At 40.5% G+C, this 18,229-nt stretch overlaps 2 protein-coding genes across 2 annotated transcripts; both read left to right on the forward strand.

Annotated features, from left to right (window-relative positions):
* The first annotated feature begins 697 nt into the window (after window positions 1-697).
* LOC113159434 (delta-like protein 4) lies at window positions 698-6,371 on the forward strand. Its single transcript, XM_026356108.1, has 11 exons — window positions 698-1,146; window positions 1,242-1,493; window positions 1,802-1,859; window positions 2,411-2,674; window positions 3,415-3,475; window positions 3,770-3,900; window positions 4,009-4,178; window positions 4,441-4,660; window positions 4,754-5,465; window positions 5,566-5,674; window positions 5,782-6,371. The coding sequence occupies exons 1-11, from the start codon at window positions 1,093-1,095 to the stop codon at window positions 5,785-5,787; spliced, it is 2,037 nt and encodes a 678-aa protein (XP_026211893.1). The 5' UTR covers window positions 698-1,092; the 3' UTR covers window positions 5,788-6,371.
* A 1,837-nt stretch (window positions 6,372-8,208) lies between these two features.
* LOC113158248 (glutathione-specific gamma-glutamylcyclotransferase 1-like) lies at window positions 8,209-10,080 on the forward strand. Its single transcript, XM_026354008.1, has 3 exons — window positions 8,209-8,448; window positions 8,565-8,600; window positions 9,021-10,080. The coding sequence occupies exons 1-3, from the start codon at window positions 8,278-8,280 to the stop codon at window positions 9,438-9,440; spliced, it is 627 nt and encodes a 208-aa protein (XP_026209793.1). The 5' UTR covers window positions 8,209-8,277; the 3' UTR covers window positions 9,441-10,080.
* The last annotated feature ends 8,149 nt before the right edge of the window (window positions 10,081-18,229 follow it).

The following is an 18,229-nucleotide window of genomic DNA, read 5'->3' on the forward strand; positions in this document are numbered from 1 at the left end:
TCGGACTTTTCCTCTCACAATGCTCCACACACTACATGCTCGTGTGTTTCAGTGTGCCTGCCCAAACGATAACTATCCAATTATAAAAACAATAACATCACTTTAGGGCATGTGGAACATGTAAATATTTCCCAAGAAACACAATTACGTTGATATTTATCTCAACCCTTCACATTAGGACGCTCGTTTTTTTGTGTGTGTGTTGTGAATCCATTATCGTGCCGCTGTGGAGTTATCTCCCTCATCAATTTCTTTATCTAAAATAAACACAAAAAAAAGAAAGAAAGAAAAAAAAAAAAGACAATGCTGAGATCGGAGGCGCACATGGCGCATCCAGACGCGTAAAGACGCACAGTGGACATGATAGATTTTCTCATAGCCTACTGTTGAGAGTATCTAATAAACACTGAATTTAATGACTGTCTGTATAATGATTGTGTAATCATAAAAACAACACATGAATATAACCTGGTACTTGCAGTATCTTTCAGTTTTGTTTTCTTTTAGTACTTCATTCACTCGAGAAGCGCAGAAAGTTGCTTTTTTTGTCTGAGCCAAGTAAAGAAAAACCACGTCACCTCTGAAACTGGAGTGAATGTTGATGACATTTCAAGCAAAACGAAGGTGCAGAAGAGAGTGGGCGGTGTCTACCGGCTGATAGTGTCTGTAATGACACCACAGGGCGGTATATAAGGCGAGGGGGACGTCAAACGTCCCTTCACTGGGAGTCAGTATGCGCTGATGCTCCTCCACATGCTCGCATCACTGTTGGCAGCGCAGGTCTCGTATCAGCACAGCAAACTCAAACAACAACTGACCGGCACGATGGATGGGCAACATAAAGACCGCAGAATGACTCACTTGTGGATATTGACGTTACTGATATTTGTCTAATCTCTAGCACTGGATAACTCGGTCTTTTCCAACTTCTTCTTCTGGATACGGATTGCAGAGCTGGATCTTGTCCTATAGGCTTTGGAAGAAGGATTATATTTATTCTCATCACCGTTTTTGCCATCACAACTTGGAATAGGAGCGTTTTGTGGGAGGTCCAGCTGATTTTTTAAGGATACGCACTTCAAACCCTAAAGGATGGCCGTTTGGTTTACCTCTATCCTCGCAATAGTTATAACATTATTTACTCAGGTATAATCTTCTAATCTAAACAATCAGGAAAAGAAATATTCTAAAGAGAAAGACATTGCATTTGTTTTCTGTGCTCACTGTTTGTTTCCCTTTAGGTTCTGGGATCAGGTGTGTTCGAGTTAGAGCTCCATCACTTTCAAAATACTCAAGGTTTGCTGGCGAATGGACGTAGTTGCAGCATGACCGGCTGCAGGACTTATTTCACGGTTTGTTTGAAGAACTTCCAGACCGTGGTGTCTCGTGGAGACTGCGTATTTGGTAACGTCACCACACCTGTTCTGGGTTCCGACTCCTTCAGCATCAATCAGGACGCCAGGCTGCATCTGCCCCTCAAGTACACCTGGCCGGTACGAGCACGATGAAACCAAACTAAACCAAATTCAATATGATTTTAAAAGGGAAAGAAATGTAACTTAAAATAAGTTAAAATACCTCGTTTTTATTATTTTATGCTCAACATCCAAATAACGCATATACCCTACTTCGGTGCGTAAAGTGCGCAGCCATAACGGGATTCATGTATTTTCTAAATAGAAAAATTAACTATTTTATGAGTTAACCTTTTCAAAGCCAAATCGGTATTTTAATGAATTGGGGTAAACGCATTTGTCTGTTGTCAAATTCTGACCTGTCTTCCTCTATTTCTTCCCCACAGGGTGCTTTCTCGTTAGTTATCGACGCCTGGTATTCTCCTGAGGGGGACACACCTGGAGGTGAGGAGACGTGCGCTGTCTATTCCCCACTAGAGGGAGTCAAGTCGTGTGTGTGTGTGTGTGTGTGTGTGTGTGTGTGTGTGTGTGTGTGTGTGTGTGTGTGTGTGTCTAATTGACTTATCATCTATCCCACTTTTTTTTTTTAAATAAGTACCCTCACTGAACCTTTTTAAAGTGGTGACAAATTCATCAGGCATTTTCAGTGTCATGGATAAGTGTTTGTTAGGATGTGTTATGAGTCACAAACAATTCCTTACAATCACATCTCTCCAACACAATCGCACTTCCCTTGTTTTATTTTTGGCCTACATGGGAAAGTGTACAGACTTAAATGAGAATTTGAAGTCTTGCCAAAAATCCCCGTGACAGCCTTTTTCCTGGACTTTACACCTTTTTTGTGAGGTCTTCGTAACACGGGGATATTAGTCAGGTGTGAGGGGGGAGATGAGACTTCATTGAAGGCTACAGATCACTAAATAAACTGTATCATAAGCTGATGTAACCTTTTACAATTATTTCTGTTCTGATCTTGTTCATGTTCTTCTTCCCAGATACCACCAACCCTGAATTCTTGATCAGTTCTTTTACCGTCCAGAAACAGTTGGGCACAGGGCCTGAGTGGTCCCAGGACGTGCAGAGCTTTGCGCAGACGAAGCTGCGGTACTCATACCGGCTCATCTGCAAAGAAAATTACTACGGCGACACTTGTTCCAAAATATGTGCTCCAAGAGACGACCACTTTGGCCACTACACCTGCAAGGCTGACGGGCAAAGAGCCTGTCTGCCGGGATGGAAGGGGGACTACTGCCAAGAACGTAAGGACGCGTCAATCCACCATATGGACACTTCTCTTTGTGATATAACGTTGAGTGTGTTACCTTAATGAAGTAGGCCTAAAATAAAGCTATAAATCGTTTGATTCATACAACACATAAATAAATAAAGGTAGGCATTGTGTTGCATAAGGTCACTACAGATCAGAGGTACCCATGCGCTGTCTTTTCTGGCGCGCATTGCTGCATAACAGGTGTGTATTTTGAGACGTGGAGCAGACAAAACACGACCATGCAGATGAACTATTGAGGTGAAATTTGAACACACATTGACCCTGCTTGGTTTTAATCCGGGGCGGTGGTCGCCCAGTAGCACGCGCCGAGGTTAATCGCGGCATTATCGGCCGCCACGCGTCACTAAATTGCGGGCTCTATTGTTGAGGCGGTGGAAGGCAGCAGCTGCAAGCGGGGCTCGAACTGCCCACAGAAAACAATGGGGCAGCTGTCCTGCTTTTTGAGAACAAGCATCTGCTGCGCACTAACCAACCGCTTAAACACTGGAAAACCATGCACAATCAAAGCCACATACAGAACAGGAGAGCCATTATTATTATTATTATTATTATTATTATTATTATTATTATTATTATTAGGGTTTTATTGTGCAGGGAAGCCCATTTAAAGGGGATGCACGGCTACATTTGAACTCTTGAGCGTTTAAATACTTGTTGCGTCCTTATTTTGAATTTTTGAATTTTTATTTATTATTTTATTTTTTACAGCCGTCTGTCTGGAGGGCTGCAATGAAAGGAATGGAAACTGCACATTTCCTGGAGAGTGCAAGTAAGTGCTCGCTTGTATGTTTTCTCTCTGCTCAGCTCTGTTTCCTGGCATCATGGGATCCACAAACTACCAAAGCACAAGCAACATTTACAATTAAAACAATTAAAATCATTATAACACTATAAGTTTAGTCATTCCCTTAATGTCGTGTGCTCCTGCTTTAAATTATCTCTAAAAGCATTAAAGTTATGTCATAATGGATACTTTTCACAAGGTTTTCTGTTGTTTTTACATGGTGAACATGATGTTAATCTGTGTGCCAACACTCATGTTGTAATGTTTTATGTGATGCAGATGCAGAGAGGGCTGGCAGGGACTTTTTTGTGATGTGTGTAAACTCCATCCGTCCTGTAAACATGGTACCTGTAAAGAGCCGTGGCAGTGCAGCTGCAAAGAAGGCTGGGGAGGCATCTTTTGTGACCAAGGTGTGTAACTACCACGTTCCCTAAAGGGAAAAACAGCAAAATAAGAGCACTGAATGTATTATTGTACCTTTTGGTTCCATCAATAATGTTTCCACTCATGCGTTACAGATCTGAACTACTGCACCCATCACAAACCCTGTGCCAACGGTGCCACGTGTCTGAATACAGGCCATGGCAGCTACACCTGCACCTGCCTGCCAGGCTTCACCGGGGTTAACTGTGACTCACAAGTCCAGGAGTGTGACCGCCAGCCCTGTCACAACGGAGGCCACTGCCTGGTGCGTCCAGAAGTCTCTCTCTCTCCTTTCCCACAACACAAGCTTTCCTGTTTTTGTTTTTGCCTCAGTCTGTCTGCTAGTTCAGGAGGATGCTATCGATTGTCAAGTCAGTAGATGACCCAGTTCACAGACTGTGCACTGTAAATAGAATTCATGCGAAAGATAATGGGGTTCGTTGGGGCAGCCGTGAACAGGATGTGATAAGAAAACATCTGACAGGGAGCTTTTAGATAAACTTTATATCTTTTTTTTCCCCCTGCAGGACTCTGAGAATGGCTATGAGTGTGTGTGCCCACAGGGGTTTGAAGGGACACACTGTGAACACAAGATGCTGACCTGTGCAGATACGCCATGTTTTCACGGTGGCAAGTGCAGAGAGAGGGACAATGGGCATAATTACATATGTGAGTGTCCAGCGGGATACACTGGACTCAACTGTGAGAAGAAAATGGATAAATGTACCTCGCTGCAATGTGCCAATGGTAATACATTTAATTCTCTCAGACTGAAAGTTTGTGTTAGAAATGATGTTGTACGTTAGAAAGGTGCCTTTAATGGCTTTTTGTTTTGCATAGGTGGTCATTGTGTGATCCAAGGTAACCTCCGATTGTGCAACTGCCGATCAGGCTTCACAGGACTGCGCTGCGAGACCAACATCAACGAGTGTGCCAGTAGCCCCTGTGCAAACGGCTCCACCTGCATAGATCGTATCAACGACTACACTTGCACCTGCCCTCCAGGGTACACAGGCCGCCACTGCGACAAACCTACACACCGCTGCACCTCTCAGGCCTGCCTGAACGGAGGCACCTGCACCACTGGAGCCAGAGGGCAGCCTGTGTGTGTCTGCCCTGCCCATTACAGTGGCCCCCAGTGCCAGTCCACTGATTTAGACAATACCCCTGATGACAGCTTGAGCTTGACAGCCATCAGCTTAGGAGTAGGCATGGTGGCTGTTCTGGTGCTTTTCTGCATGGTAGCGGTGGTAATACGTCACATTAAAAAGCAGAGAAACCACGAGAAAGACTCAGAGACAATGAACAACCTGTCAAAGGTGGACTTTCAGAAAGAGAACCTCATCTCTATTTTAGAGCTCAAAAACACCAATAAAAAGGTCGATTTGGAGGTGGATTGTCCCAGCAACAAGTCTAATCACAAACACCTCAACCACTACCACCTGGACTATAAAAGCTGCATGGGGTACAAGGACGAGCTGTCCATCCTGGACAAAGATGAAAACTGTGAAAAGACAATAGAAGATAAAAAGCAATTTAGTAGAATGTATAGGTAAGTGCACATTAAAACACAAATGAGCATGTTGATGTATATTTTATTCATTGCAACACTGTGTTCTCAGTAAATGACATGAAGTATTTTTCTTTTTCAGTGTAAGGCCGGAGTGTAAAATATCAACAATATGTTCTTCCAGAGATTCAATGTACCAGTCTGTCTTTGTAATAGCAGAAGAGAAAAATGAATGCATCATCGCAACTGAGGTAATCTTTACTCATAATGAATCAGTTTTATTATCCTGTGATAGAAAGAGCTTCTGTTCTTTACTGCTAAAACAGTCACTAAGTGTTTCTGTCTTTTTCCCCTCCAGGTATAATAAATGTCATCATTTGATTTTTCTGTGGACTGTTTACACGTGCGGAGGGACCGGGATTTATTTAAATGGAAGTTGCTGCTCTTGAAAACTTGATAACTGGATAGAGCTGGTGTGCTCTTCGAATGCAATAGAACTAAAGCTACTAGACTTTGTGAGAATGTAAAGACTGAAACAAGACTGCAGGAAATAATCAGCAAATCCGACAAGTGGATGGTTTTGCTCGTCCAAGTTCATCCAAGGGCAATAGGCCTGTTTTTTTTTTTTTTCGTTTTTTTTTTGTTTTTGATTAGAAGAAGAGGACTATTTTGATGTACCCCTCTCCACCTTCTTCTTGCAGTAATCAGCAATCAGCCAATCAAGTTACTGCCAATGACCCTGTGGAAAGAGATAGACTTTTCTGATGTTTGTGGCCTGCAATTTGCTATGCAAACAAACAAACAAACAAAACAAAAATCAAGTTTGTGCTAAATCAAAAAGCAACAAAAACTACTGAAAACGGTTCATTTTTGAATTATATTTAAGCGTTGTCAGTTTTGTAAATCGAATCATCTTTTTTTTTTTTTTTTAAAGAATGTATGCAGCCTGAATCATAATGCCTTATATATGTTTTTAAGAATAACATTGTGCCCCGCCTTATCTTGATTCCTTTGCACAGCAACATGGAGGTAGTATAAATGTCAAAAGATACAATATGCTATAGCACCATGCAGGGAAACTCATGATAAGTCCTTGTTTTACCTTATGCAAGGTCACCTTTAAATATAGACAAAGAAAAGTGACTGTTGTACCAAGGACGCCTTCAATGGAAATTACTGAACCAATAATGTTATTTTGTAAGATTAGTATTTCATCAGTAATTTAAATTTCTGAAGCACTGATCTTTCTATGTTTTATAAGATTATTTTGTATATACTGTATATTTATATGTCAAGATTAGAAGTATGAATTGTGCATCTTTTTTTTAAAGTCGATGCCCCAAAAAGGTGAATTTATTTTTGAAGTGTTGTGTTTTATTTTATATATATATATTTTGTTTTTGCTATAAAAAAAAAAAAAAAGAATACATATCTGGTACACTGTTTGTTTGTTGGTCTTGGATGGTTGAGTGTACATGTGCTCAAATAGAGATCCTAATTTAAATGTTGGAATCATTTCAAATCGATTTTGTGTCAGCTGGTGTTAAAGTAACTTCATTGTTTAGAAAATACGTTCATATTCGGCTCAGATAACATTTCTAGTGATTCCATGTAAATGTCCATGAACTCTGTGTGATGTGAAATCGATGTGCTAGCAATCAGTCAGTGGAAAGCGTTGTAATTGGCGACATTGTAAGGAAATACATACACAAAAAGACATATATTTAAAATATCTGTATGTGACAATAAAGAGTCCTTGCGGTCTTTCTAGTTAACTGCTGCTGTATCACTAGGTGTCACGTTTCACATCACAGCAACTGAAGCTCTGAAGTACAAAGCAATGCAGGTTATATATGATCTGTTGTGATAGTGGTGTCGTGTCGTGTGGCTGCAGCTCAAAGCTGAAGAGTGGCCAGGTTAGATGGAGGTGTGAAGAATGTATCATTTATATTTTAAAGATGCTTGTCCATGTGTTTGTTAGGAAATGTGCGTGTGGCCTCCTGCTAGTGAAGCATGTGCAAAGCAAACAGCAGCCTGACAGCTGACAACTGCCGATCTCTTAGAACTAATGTCCAATGTCTCATGAATTAAGCTATGTTTTCTATTACCACTCGGGGGCAGTAAGCTTTAAGTTCCAAGAAAAGACTTTCTTCCACTGTAACATCTCAACTCTTCAAATATCATGTACACCAAGTGACAGGCAGAGGACGAGTGAACTCAAGTAATCAGCCTTCATGGGCACAATGCAGAATAGAGACACCTAAGGAGCTTAAGACAGCACAAATAAAACTGTCCCAGCTTTTTATAGGCTAGGTGATTATCTGTTGGACTATCACTGACTGTTCAACACCCAGGAGATAAAATAGGCACTTCAATAGATAAATAAATAAAATAAATACAAAAAAAAGAAGAAAGAAAGAAAGAAAGAAAGAAAGAAAGAAAGAAAGAAACAAAGAAAGAGTCTTTCCCAAGATTTATTGTGACATTTGGGAGATTTTACAGTTATTACTAAACCAATTCTGATTGGCTTATCAGCTCTCTGAGCCCGCCTCTGTGGGATTTGATTGGTCGAGACCGCCCGCTGCTGACGTACTGTGAACAACAAATCCACGTGTTTCTTAAGATACAGCAGAGAAACAAACAAACATATCTACACACCCAAAAGGCTCTGAACCTCGTTTAAAAACACATGCCCGGCTCTCTACGGGGCAGTGGACAGTTGGGATTTGATGTTTGCCTTCAGCACTTTACCAACAGTGTCGGATTTGGATTTGGAAGATAAAGCTCAGCACATGAAGAAGCGCTGAAGAATCACAGAAGCGACATCATCGACTCGTTTTTTAAAGAAGCTACAATGAAACCTCAAGATATACTAAAGGAAAAAAGCAGCCTGTGGGTGTTTGGATATGGATCATTAGTGTGGAAACCAGGTTTTGCTCACAGAGGGCGTAAAATCGGTTACATTAAAGGATACAAAAGGCGCTTCTGGCATGGAGATGATTTTTATCGAGGGGACAAAGAAAATGTAAGATCTGTACCTGCACTAATGTATTTCTGTATACTGCATTTTATTGTTTTTCTGTGTGTTGTTGTGAAGTATAAAACTTGATGTTGATGGGAAAAACCTGTTGCTCTTTACAGCCAGGCAGAGTGGTCACACTAGTGGAGGATCAGGAGGTGAGTTTGCCCTCTTTCTGAAAGTCCCCAGTCTGCTTTTTTACTGTGTAGCCTACAGCATGCTGTGAATTCCCACCTTCCTATCATAGCAGTGATTTTATGAAAAATAACAAAGGGACATGCTATTTTAACTCAAACACCACAGGCTTCATTCCAGAGAAGCTAAGGACCGTGTTTAAGTATGCAGTTGCGTCATCTACTGTACTGTGTGAGTCAATTAATAGGAACATGTGGGAGCATAACAGTGAAACTATGAAATTAGGTCATGGAATATGTAGGTCAGACTGTAAAAGAAATGATACTGACACATAATTTGTCACATAATTTGGTTTACTCATAAAATGCCAATCACACTTGTGTAGTCAATTGAATTCTCATATGCTCACTACTGTATCCGCCTTTCACCCATTTTCCCTGCAGGCTTGCACATGGGGGGTGGCGTATGAAGTGACGGACTCTCAGGTTGAAGAGTGCCTTCAGTACCTCAACATGAGAGAAGTTGTGTTGGGGGGATACATAATAGAGACAGTGGAGTTCATCCCTAAGGAGAAGGGTCAGTGTCCGCTGCTGGCCCTCGTCTACATCGCTACCTCTGACAACCCCATCTACCTCGGCCCGGCCTCAGACTTGCAGATTGCCGCCCAGATTGCCATCTGCAGTGGCAACACAGGCCACAATATTGAATACCTTGTCCGCCTGGCAGAGTTCATGAGGCTCCACTGTCCGGAGGTGGAGGATGAGCACCTCTTCTCCATTGAGGCAGCAGCTTTGAACATTCTTCCAGTCTGTGGGGAGATTAAACCCCCAGACCAAAAATCCCCACTGCCAGGAACTGTATGAATACACTACATTAGGGCACTATCATATAAGAATATTCATTTTTTTTTGGTGAAAGGGAAATTAAATCCTGTTTAAAGGTCTTTTAATAACTTTGTACTTATACCTCATGTTGCTCAGCTACTTCACTTTTGACACTTAGCAAATGCTGTGAGCAGACTTGAGAAATGTGTGATGCTTTTAAAAGGTTACACTAAGAAGTTACTTCGATTTTTCACACTTTTGTTGTAAAAAAGTATGAAACAGATTGTATACTGTGTGAGCCTAGAATAAAAAAACATATTTTCATTTTTAAAAAAAATCTGTGAGAGGTAAATGGTGTTTATGCTTTTCAGTGGCTCTCATATGAATTCATACATTCATGTTTGTGGTTGACAGATCCCCCTTTCCTCACGTTCCTACATCACGTGCCTGAGGAATTTAAAGCTGTAGAGTCTGCATTATAGGAATGCTGACTTCTCCTCAGAGCCCTGTTGACGCCAAGCAGTTTTTATCCACCGCTTGCACAATGTCACTGCGCTGTTTACATATATGTGCTTAAAAATAGAGCTGTCTGAGCTGTTCTCTGCAGTTCACGAGTTCGTGTCTCAACCAACGGGCTATAAAAGCATTTGGTTTCATGTTGCTAGACACAGTAGTTGTCCGTCAGTAAAAAATTCCTGTGGTGCAGCCAAGCATAACCCAAACCCGCATGAACTGTACTTTAAGATCATGTTAGGATTGCAATGTTCCCAAAAACAAACTCTTGAGAATAAACATGCATATGTAGTGATACAAACACATGTAGAATATATTACTGTATGTTATATTGTTGTCATAAGTATCATCCAGTAGCATGCCATGCTGCTGGTGTCAGGACTAATCTGTGCATTACAGTGCATACAGTGAGCAGAGGAAACCGCCTTCTCCTACAGAGCACAGGGAACATATAGAGCGTGAGCTGGGCAGTGAGTGCGTGAGCTTCGATCACGTTGCAATAACATGTGCACATGTCATATACTAGACTTGAACATAGTGGGATTTCATCCACAGAAGCTCAGCACGGTGTACTGTACAGTGAAGTGACACACTGTTCTAATTTCCAAGAACTCAGCCTAGAACTAGGGCAAAGGTTCGAGCTACAGAAGCCACATGGGAAGGGAACATGCACTCGTGGAAGAACTCTTTTGTAAAGTAGTAAAGATGGACAGAAAGTCTCCTGCTCATACACACAGCTCTAGGTTCAGTGGCTGCACTTTTACACTTAGAATGATTGAAGTTATAAACTACATATAATAATTGGTGCTGTGCAGCACAGTGACTATTTAACAAAGTTTACTGAAGCACTGAACTCACTCACATCATATGTTCTGTCTGAGACACTGTGTTTTGCTTTCAGTGATACTAATGAGATCATCAGGTTTGACAGACATTGACAGACAGCTGTGAGTCAACAGCGCTGCCAAATGTCTGGCATCTTAATGCATAACATGGTGGCACATGATACACACAAAACCGGTATAAGTAGGTCATAAAGACACGAAATCTGGTGTTTCAGTGATGCAGTGCTCGGTGTCCTCGTTGACTCCCAGTCCACACCCCATAATTATTTAGTTCTCTCCATTCTTTGTTTTGTCTCTTTTGTGAATTGTTTGCGAATGCTCTAAATATACACAGTTAATCTTATCTAACAGTCATTGAAGACATTCACCTGCAACTGGGCGTCAAACTAGACAATACATATAAGAAACATGCAGCTGCCACAAAAACCTGCTTAAAGGTTTGTGAACCTTTGAAAATATTCTCTATTTCTTCATAGATGACCTATAACATGAACAGATTTTCACACAAGTCATGAGACTAAATAAAGGGAAACTATTTTAATAAATAAAACAAAAACTACACTTTTTTATTTATTTAGTATGGAATATGATCTGACTTTAGGATTATTATCTCTTTCTAATATTTGTGTGGCAAAAACGTGTCAACCTCATTTTGTCTTGTTTGTTTAACTGGGTTAAAACTTCTAAAGGGTTCACAAACTTTCAAGCACCACTTTTATAAATGTATGTTTTTATAATGTGTTTATGGATGGGGCATTAATCGATCTATCTTTGTATTTATTTATTTATTTATTTGCGGTGAAAGGTCGGTTATGCTGCATTGGAGCATTACAACTCACTCTGGCACCTTCTCATTAAAGGCACATCAATAAGTGGCTCTTACAGCACTGTTAGGGCTCCTTAGAGAGGTGCAGATGGAATATGAGACTGTGGGGTTCACCCATTAGAAGATTTTTTTTTGTATTCCCTATGTTATACTTTAACCCTTTCATGCATGAATTATGAAAAAAGAAATGTTTTATTACTCTCTAGGCGAAAGAAATAATGCATTTGGAGTTGCATTGCATGTAAATGTAAAATGTACAGTGCGTTTGACTGAAGACAAAATGCTAATCTTTCTCACGTTTTTCAAAAATGTTGAACTCAGCTGCTGACCGATGAACTGTGGAGTTTCTAGGAACCTTCTCAACATTACATTAATTTCTCATAAAACATGATTAATGCCAAAAAACATGAAATGAAAACAGGACACATACTTTTTCTCGCCACTGTACGTGAATACTCTGAAATGCTCAGCCTGCACTTTGAACTGCCTAATCAATATAAGGGGTTAATTAATATATCAAGATGTCATCAACACACACAATAACTAAGGTCATTTCCTCAGGATTTGCATTTAGCCTATCGTGACCCTGAACACTGATCACATCCCCAAAAACATTATTTCTACTTGTGCTTTTTAGGAGCCTCCACCTGCATGTTAATGTGTACTTAGGCTGAACCCTGACCTTTAACCTTGACCTGCTCTGTGCAGGGCTGAAGGTCACTCTGGAAGTGTGTTAAAAAGAAAGTGATTCTGCCACTAATGGAGTGCATCTGCTCGAGAGCACTAGCCCTCTAATACTGTGAGGTCAGCTCTGTCCATTGAGGGTCACTTCACCCCTCTCTGGTCTTCTGTCAGTGGACAAGTGCTGTGTGGTCATGAAAGCTACTTCACCACAAGAGGAGGACTGTCTCTCATTAAGACACAAACAACAGCTAATGATTAGACAATAAACCACATGTCTTCTTTCAAACATCCATCACTCACAAAAATAGAAACCTAGACCAGATGTTCTATATTTTACTAAAAGATCTTTCTGAATAGTAAGATCAAAAGACTGAGTCTGGTTTCTGTTTTGGACGTGAACTGCAGCTTGTCTTGTTTCATGACACGAGAAGAAAAAACCCAGTTCAGACTCATCCATCATTGTGCAATGACAAACACTGTTCTTTAATCCATTCATCATCATCATCATCATCAACCACTGGTGATGATGATCATCATCACCAGTGGTTGATGATGATCATCGTCACCAGTGGTTGATGATGATGGTGAAAATTGCTTCTTCTCATCCCAACAGAACATGACTCACACCCACCGGATCTTTTAATCCAATCTGTTCCGAGCAGGACGGGGGACTGAACCAGGCTTGACAAAATTAAAGCCGCAGCCAGCGAGCTGCCTCCTCTTTCATTAGTCTGTTCCATCCCCGAGGAACGGCACTTCTCCTGCTCTTAATTTCATTTCCCTAATCCCATTCACACTCAAACCCACCACAGCTGCATGGGCCTGGCTGAGCCGTCGGGCCCCCGAGGGTTCAGTGAGAGCATCTGTGAGGGAAGTTTTCAACCAGTAAACTTTAAATACTCCTAGTATTTTGACATTTTAGTTCTCACTTCCTTAATGTGTGGCATCTTATAGTTAAATCCAGGTTTTGTCACAATCGTAACAATGTTACATCAAGATTTGTACAGTAGACCATTTTGCCAGGAGTTTTATAGCCTGTATTTTTGTGTCAGTTTTACACTTTACAAGACTTGAGACCAAACTACCCCCTCTTCCTAAAAGCATATTTGAGTTGACACTGATATAAAGGGGAGGAGAGGTGGAAGGGTGTCCATATGCTTCCTGTTCTGCTTGGTAGGAATGTCCAGGAAACATCTGACTTCACGTTTGTTAAGCAATTCCAACCTGATCTCTCATGATGGCTTGTGTAATAATCAGAGACAGACAGGTGCTTGTTTTAAGTAAGCACGGAATGATGAATGACTCATAAAGACGTATGCAAAATGGTCTGCTCTTCCTTAGAGAATGACGTTAACTTACGGTCTGGGTGTCAACACATGCCACAAATAAAATCATTGTACTATATTCTCCACACAAGAGTCACACCAGAACTGGTTTGAGGTTTAGGTTGCTGTCATAGGTTGACAACCTAAAAAAAAAACCGTGTCATGAGACTAAACAAGAATAATAATAACGACATCACTAGCGTGATGTTGTCTAGATCTGTTTGTACCTTTATGTATTGTACTTCTTACTTTTGGAGAATATAAAAGATCCTTCTGTTGTATGTGTAATAATTATGTATTTCAATTTTAAAATCATGTTGTTTTTTCTGTCAATATTCTTACTCTGCTACATAAATCAAAAACCCATTGTGTGTATCCGTGCTGTTAAACTGCGTTTGTTCAAACAGAACTCATTCTTCATTTTCTCTTGATTGTATGAATTCTCTGTGACATCAGTTTAAGATGTTTATAAGCAATTGCTAAAAAAAAGTAGATGTGAAATGTCAGTTTTAAAGTATTTTAAAACTGTTAAAGATGATATGAAGGCCTGAAACCACTTTTGTATTTTGTTTATCTACTTTCATCTAGTGTAAGTTTTATTTGAGGGCACAGACGTAAGTTTGATATTTATAAAATGAATTTTGCAATTACACTTCACAAAGAATTGGACATCATAAGAAATGTGCTGCTGATTCTCTCTCTAATTTAAATAATCCAGCTTGATGTGTGTGTTTCTGACCCCGCTGGGACTTTCAAATGGTAACAACAACAATTCCTGATTTATGAATGCTGTTCCCGTGCGCTTTAAAGATTTCCCTGACATAAAGAGGACTCTAGGCTCCCAGGTATTCTGTCTTACTTTCTTACCTTGAATCAAAAGACCCTGAAGGTTTCCTGCCATTTTTCTCTGGAGGGGTTTCTGTCAAAGAACAGGAAAGGCAGCTCTGATTCCCACAAACTCACAAAGTGTCAATATCAATGCCATTTTACAGTCAGCAAACAGCAGCAGGGTTATTGTGTACTGTAAGTCCCACAGTCTATAGTTTTTTAGAAGGAATAGTTTCCTTGCAGAATTATCATTGTAACCCTAACTATGCACCTTTTGGCACTGATCACAAGTTCTGTTCATGTTGTCATTTGTAATTATGCAAATTATGTAATTCATAACCAACCAATTTCATCCACATGACCATGTATAAGTTCCTGCTAACAATACAAACCACACAAACAAATGCCACTTTTTATATATTTAATTTCTAATGTGAATCCAGTCTTTCCTAAGTGTATAATGGCTACTAATGATGCTTTGTGTTTGAAAAGTTTTATCCCTTTGAAACGATTGCATTCTCATGTTAATCAGCCAATTGCTGCAGAGTTTCCTGTTTAAAAAGATTCTAATCTGACTCTGCAAGAACATAAGCTGTTGTGTGGATTGATGTGGAGCCAATTGAAACTAAAAAAACACAGATGCTTCAAAGGCCAAAGGGTGAGACCCCTGTTGATATTGTTATCAGTTCCCTGTAATGCATCAGATCAAACATTCACTGATGTGTTTTTTTTTTATATGGATGGTAATTATTATGAGACATGAATCATTTCTAAAGGCAATGTTCATGTATTTATTTTGCAGCCGGGCTTTGGTTCAAACCGTATCTTAATTGTTACAAAGTGGGTAAAAAAAAAGCCAAAAATCTTGACTTAGATAAAACACATTTTCCTGTTATATGAATTTTGATGTGTTTTGATCGTGCATCTTGGGAAAGATCATGCAACATTCCTGACTCATCAGTCACATGTTTGTAAAGTCCTATTTTTGATACTCGAATGTGATATAAAATCAGACATGCACAGACTTGCTGGTCAGAAACCCAGTGACGTACAATAATACACTGGAAACACGCTGCTCTGCTGAGAGTTAGAGCGGATGATTGATGCTGCTTTCTTGTCTTTATGATAGAAGGTGGCAGCATCATGTCGAACGTTTTAGTGCTCTGATCTCAGTTAGTTTATTGTTTAATACTGCTAAATTCTCTCTAGTCTACTGGTTAATTTTTGAATGTGTTAATGCCAATGTCATTATATATATCTACAGTATGTATGAAGAACGGAGGGACCCCCTATAATGCTCTCAGGAGGGTAAAGTGGGATTAGTCCACTGCTCCCGGACCCCTGCCGGGGTTTAATGGAGCAGGAGTAACTAAATTGACGGGGCTGCTTACTGGCTGACAAAAAGCCCTTAAAAACTGGGACAGACCGCCTTATCTTAAGCTGGTTCAGCTTCAAATGATACAATACTGGTTATGAAATTCATTCAGATTAACTGCAAACGCTCTGATCCAACAAAAAAGGCAAGTAGGTATATCCTGATTCACACGATTACAATGTATTCACAGTTGTGGCTTATGCTTTCCCGCAATAACTGGCCTCCAGTCGAGGATCTGAGGAACATGAGGTTGATGAGGAGGTGGTGGTGGAGGGTCGACAGGGGTCTGAATTCCCTTGAATCACTTGGCAAAGTAACTATAGAGTGCAAGATTTTGAGTTGACTAATCTAATTATATTTGTTTGTTTAATTATATTGTTTTTTTTTTGTCCCATTACTTTGGTGCGTGACCCAAACTGCTGACAGGACACCGTGTCCCAATTGATGTGTGATCCTAAAGTCAAACCTAGAAACTGAAGAAGGAGAGGCAAAGTGCGTTCATGGTGTGTCATGATGGTGCCACCCAACCTCTTCTAATCCTTACCACTTAAGAGCCTAGAGAACATCTACTTAAAGAGACATTATGCAGGAAATGCTATGCAAATGACTTGTTTATCGCCTCATCCCTGTGTCAGCCACTTTTTTTGTGCCCTTACTCTCCGAGTGTCATGCTGATCTCTGGCTTAGGGAGGTGCATAATCTTTTAACACCTATGTGGCATATTTTTCTATTGTTGTCTCGTGTGATATACGACAGGAACTTAAGTTAGGCATTGTGTTTACTTTTTCATGATCAAAGCCCCGGTTCTGGGAATTTAGGAGTTTATTTTAAAATACATCTTTGCATACATTTGCCAGAGTCATACAGTCAACATGGGGGGAATTGTGAAGTGTGAAGATATTCTGGGGGGCTCCCCTAAGCCGCACACACTGAGACACTCTTACTAAGCAGATTATCTCTATAAAACTATGCATGTCTAGTCATGCAAAGAGAGAGAGAGCGTGAGAATGCAGACACAAAGCATGTTTACTATATCTGACATCAACTATCTCTCAGCAGTGAGCCACTGTCGTCGTCAGCACGCTACTGACATCTGCTGCACGGAGTAAGGTACATGCCAAGTCTGCAAACACATCTACAGCATGTACAGATGCACAGTGGCTTATGTGGAACAGAAGAGTTGCTCACTGGTGAGGATAAAAGAAGTTGTTACAGGAAAAGAATCTTGGGATATAGAGATATTTAAAGACCGTTTCCTGTGTTTGACATTTACCTTGGATTAAGGAACAGCATTGTGACTCACAGCTGTCAGAGGTGTAGCATGGGACCCGAGCTGGCAACCAATGTGTGTCGGGGGCCAGATGTTGTCCTCCTACCACAGGGAATAAACTCTATCACTCACACTGCAGGTGGTGGGAAAAAAAAAGGAGGGGGGGGGGAGAAAGGGAGAAGAGAATGAGTGAGAAACAACGGCAAACAGGAAGCAGAGACCTTACAACACAATGCTCGCAGAGTTTCCTGCAGGCTCAGACAGATAAGGAGCAACACTTTGTTTAAAGCTGTATTTTCACCCCCAAACGTTTCCCGCTCTCTAAAACCACATCTTACAGTGCATTACTTGCATAATTCTTCTGTACTACAGCTGTGATGTTGTGGAGCAGAAAATGTGGGTGGTCACGTCTCAGATAATGTGAGCAATAATGCACAAATGCATACAATAAGAGAAAGTTACTGTTATTACAATAATGGCAGCATAAGCCTCCTTCATAACATCTGTTTTGTTCTTGTTCTGTTATTTGATGGCTTGGTCATGAGTGAACATGACTGCATCATCTCTTAACATCGACTATAAGTCCTACATGGAGATCAAATAAAGGAAAGGTATAATCAAATCTGAGTGTTTTGATAATATGTTAAGAGAAGGCATGCAAAGAGCACAACTATCTGCAGCACAACACTGCTAAATTGATAATTTCGTGTTTCTGTGAGCAACACGGCGAGAGTATAGCAAGAAAGCCAATAAGGCAGCCTGTGTTGTTGGAGATGAACTGGTTTTTTGTCTGTCAGTGACAGCTATAATGTCTTTTACACTGTACTGACGCAAGACTGTCTAATCCACGTTGACATTCCTGTCTAATCACACCCTTTATGCACTGGCCAAGGTTCTGCATGCACAGAAGTCGTTCCAAATTATTACTGCTTATGTCAAGGCATTTTTATTAATTAGGACTTTGCCCCATAATTTAAGGCTTATATAGGAGTTCTATGAAGAGTTCATTGTCAGTAAATAAAACATATTATTTGTGTGTATTACTGAACTCAGTCACCCTGAAAAAGACAGGATGAAACATGGCACATGAAGTTTCAGCTATAAACTGCAGCTGGTGACAGTCTAACAATGCCCCTCGGCTGTGGCTTTTGTCCTTTTACAT

This window comes from Anabas testudineus, chromosome 12, assembly GCF_900324465.2.
Source record: "Anabas testudineus chromosome 12, fAnaTes1.2, whole genome shotgun sequence".
NCBI classification, from domain to species: domain Eukaryota; kingdom Metazoa; phylum Chordata; class Actinopteri; order Anabantiformes; family Anabantidae; genus Anabas; species Anabas testudineus.

What these genes read in the sequence shown, in the direction of transcription:
- LOC113158248 (XM_026354008.1), top strand. Translation starts at nt 8,278, where the DNA reads ATGAAACCTCAAGATATACTAAAGGAAAAAAGCAGCCTGTGGGTGTTT. An exon ending in ATCGAGGGGACAAAGAAAAT is followed by an intron (nt 8,449 to 8,564) that starts GTAAGATCTGTA and finishes TGCTCTTTACAG; the next exon opens with CCAGGCAGAGTGGTCACACT. An exon ending in CACTAGTGGAGGATCAGGAG is followed by an intron (nt 8,601 to 9,020) that starts GTGAGTTTGCCC and finishes TTTTCCCTGCAG; the next exon opens with GCTTGCACATGGGGGGTGGC.
- LOC113159434 (XM_026356108.1), top strand. Translation starts at nt 1,093, where the DNA reads ATGGCCGTTTGGTTTACCTCTATCCTCGCAATAGTTATAACATTATTT. An exon ending in ACATTTCCTGGAGAGTGCAA is followed by an intron (nt 3,476 to 3,769) that starts GTAAGTGCTCGC and finishes TATGTGATGCAG; the next exon opens with ATGCAGAGAGGGCTGGCAGG. An exon ending in ACAACGGAGGCCACTGCCTG is followed by an intron (nt 4,179 to 4,440) that starts GTGCGTCCAGAA and finishes TTCCCCCTGCAG; the next exon opens with GACTCTGAGAATGGCTATGA.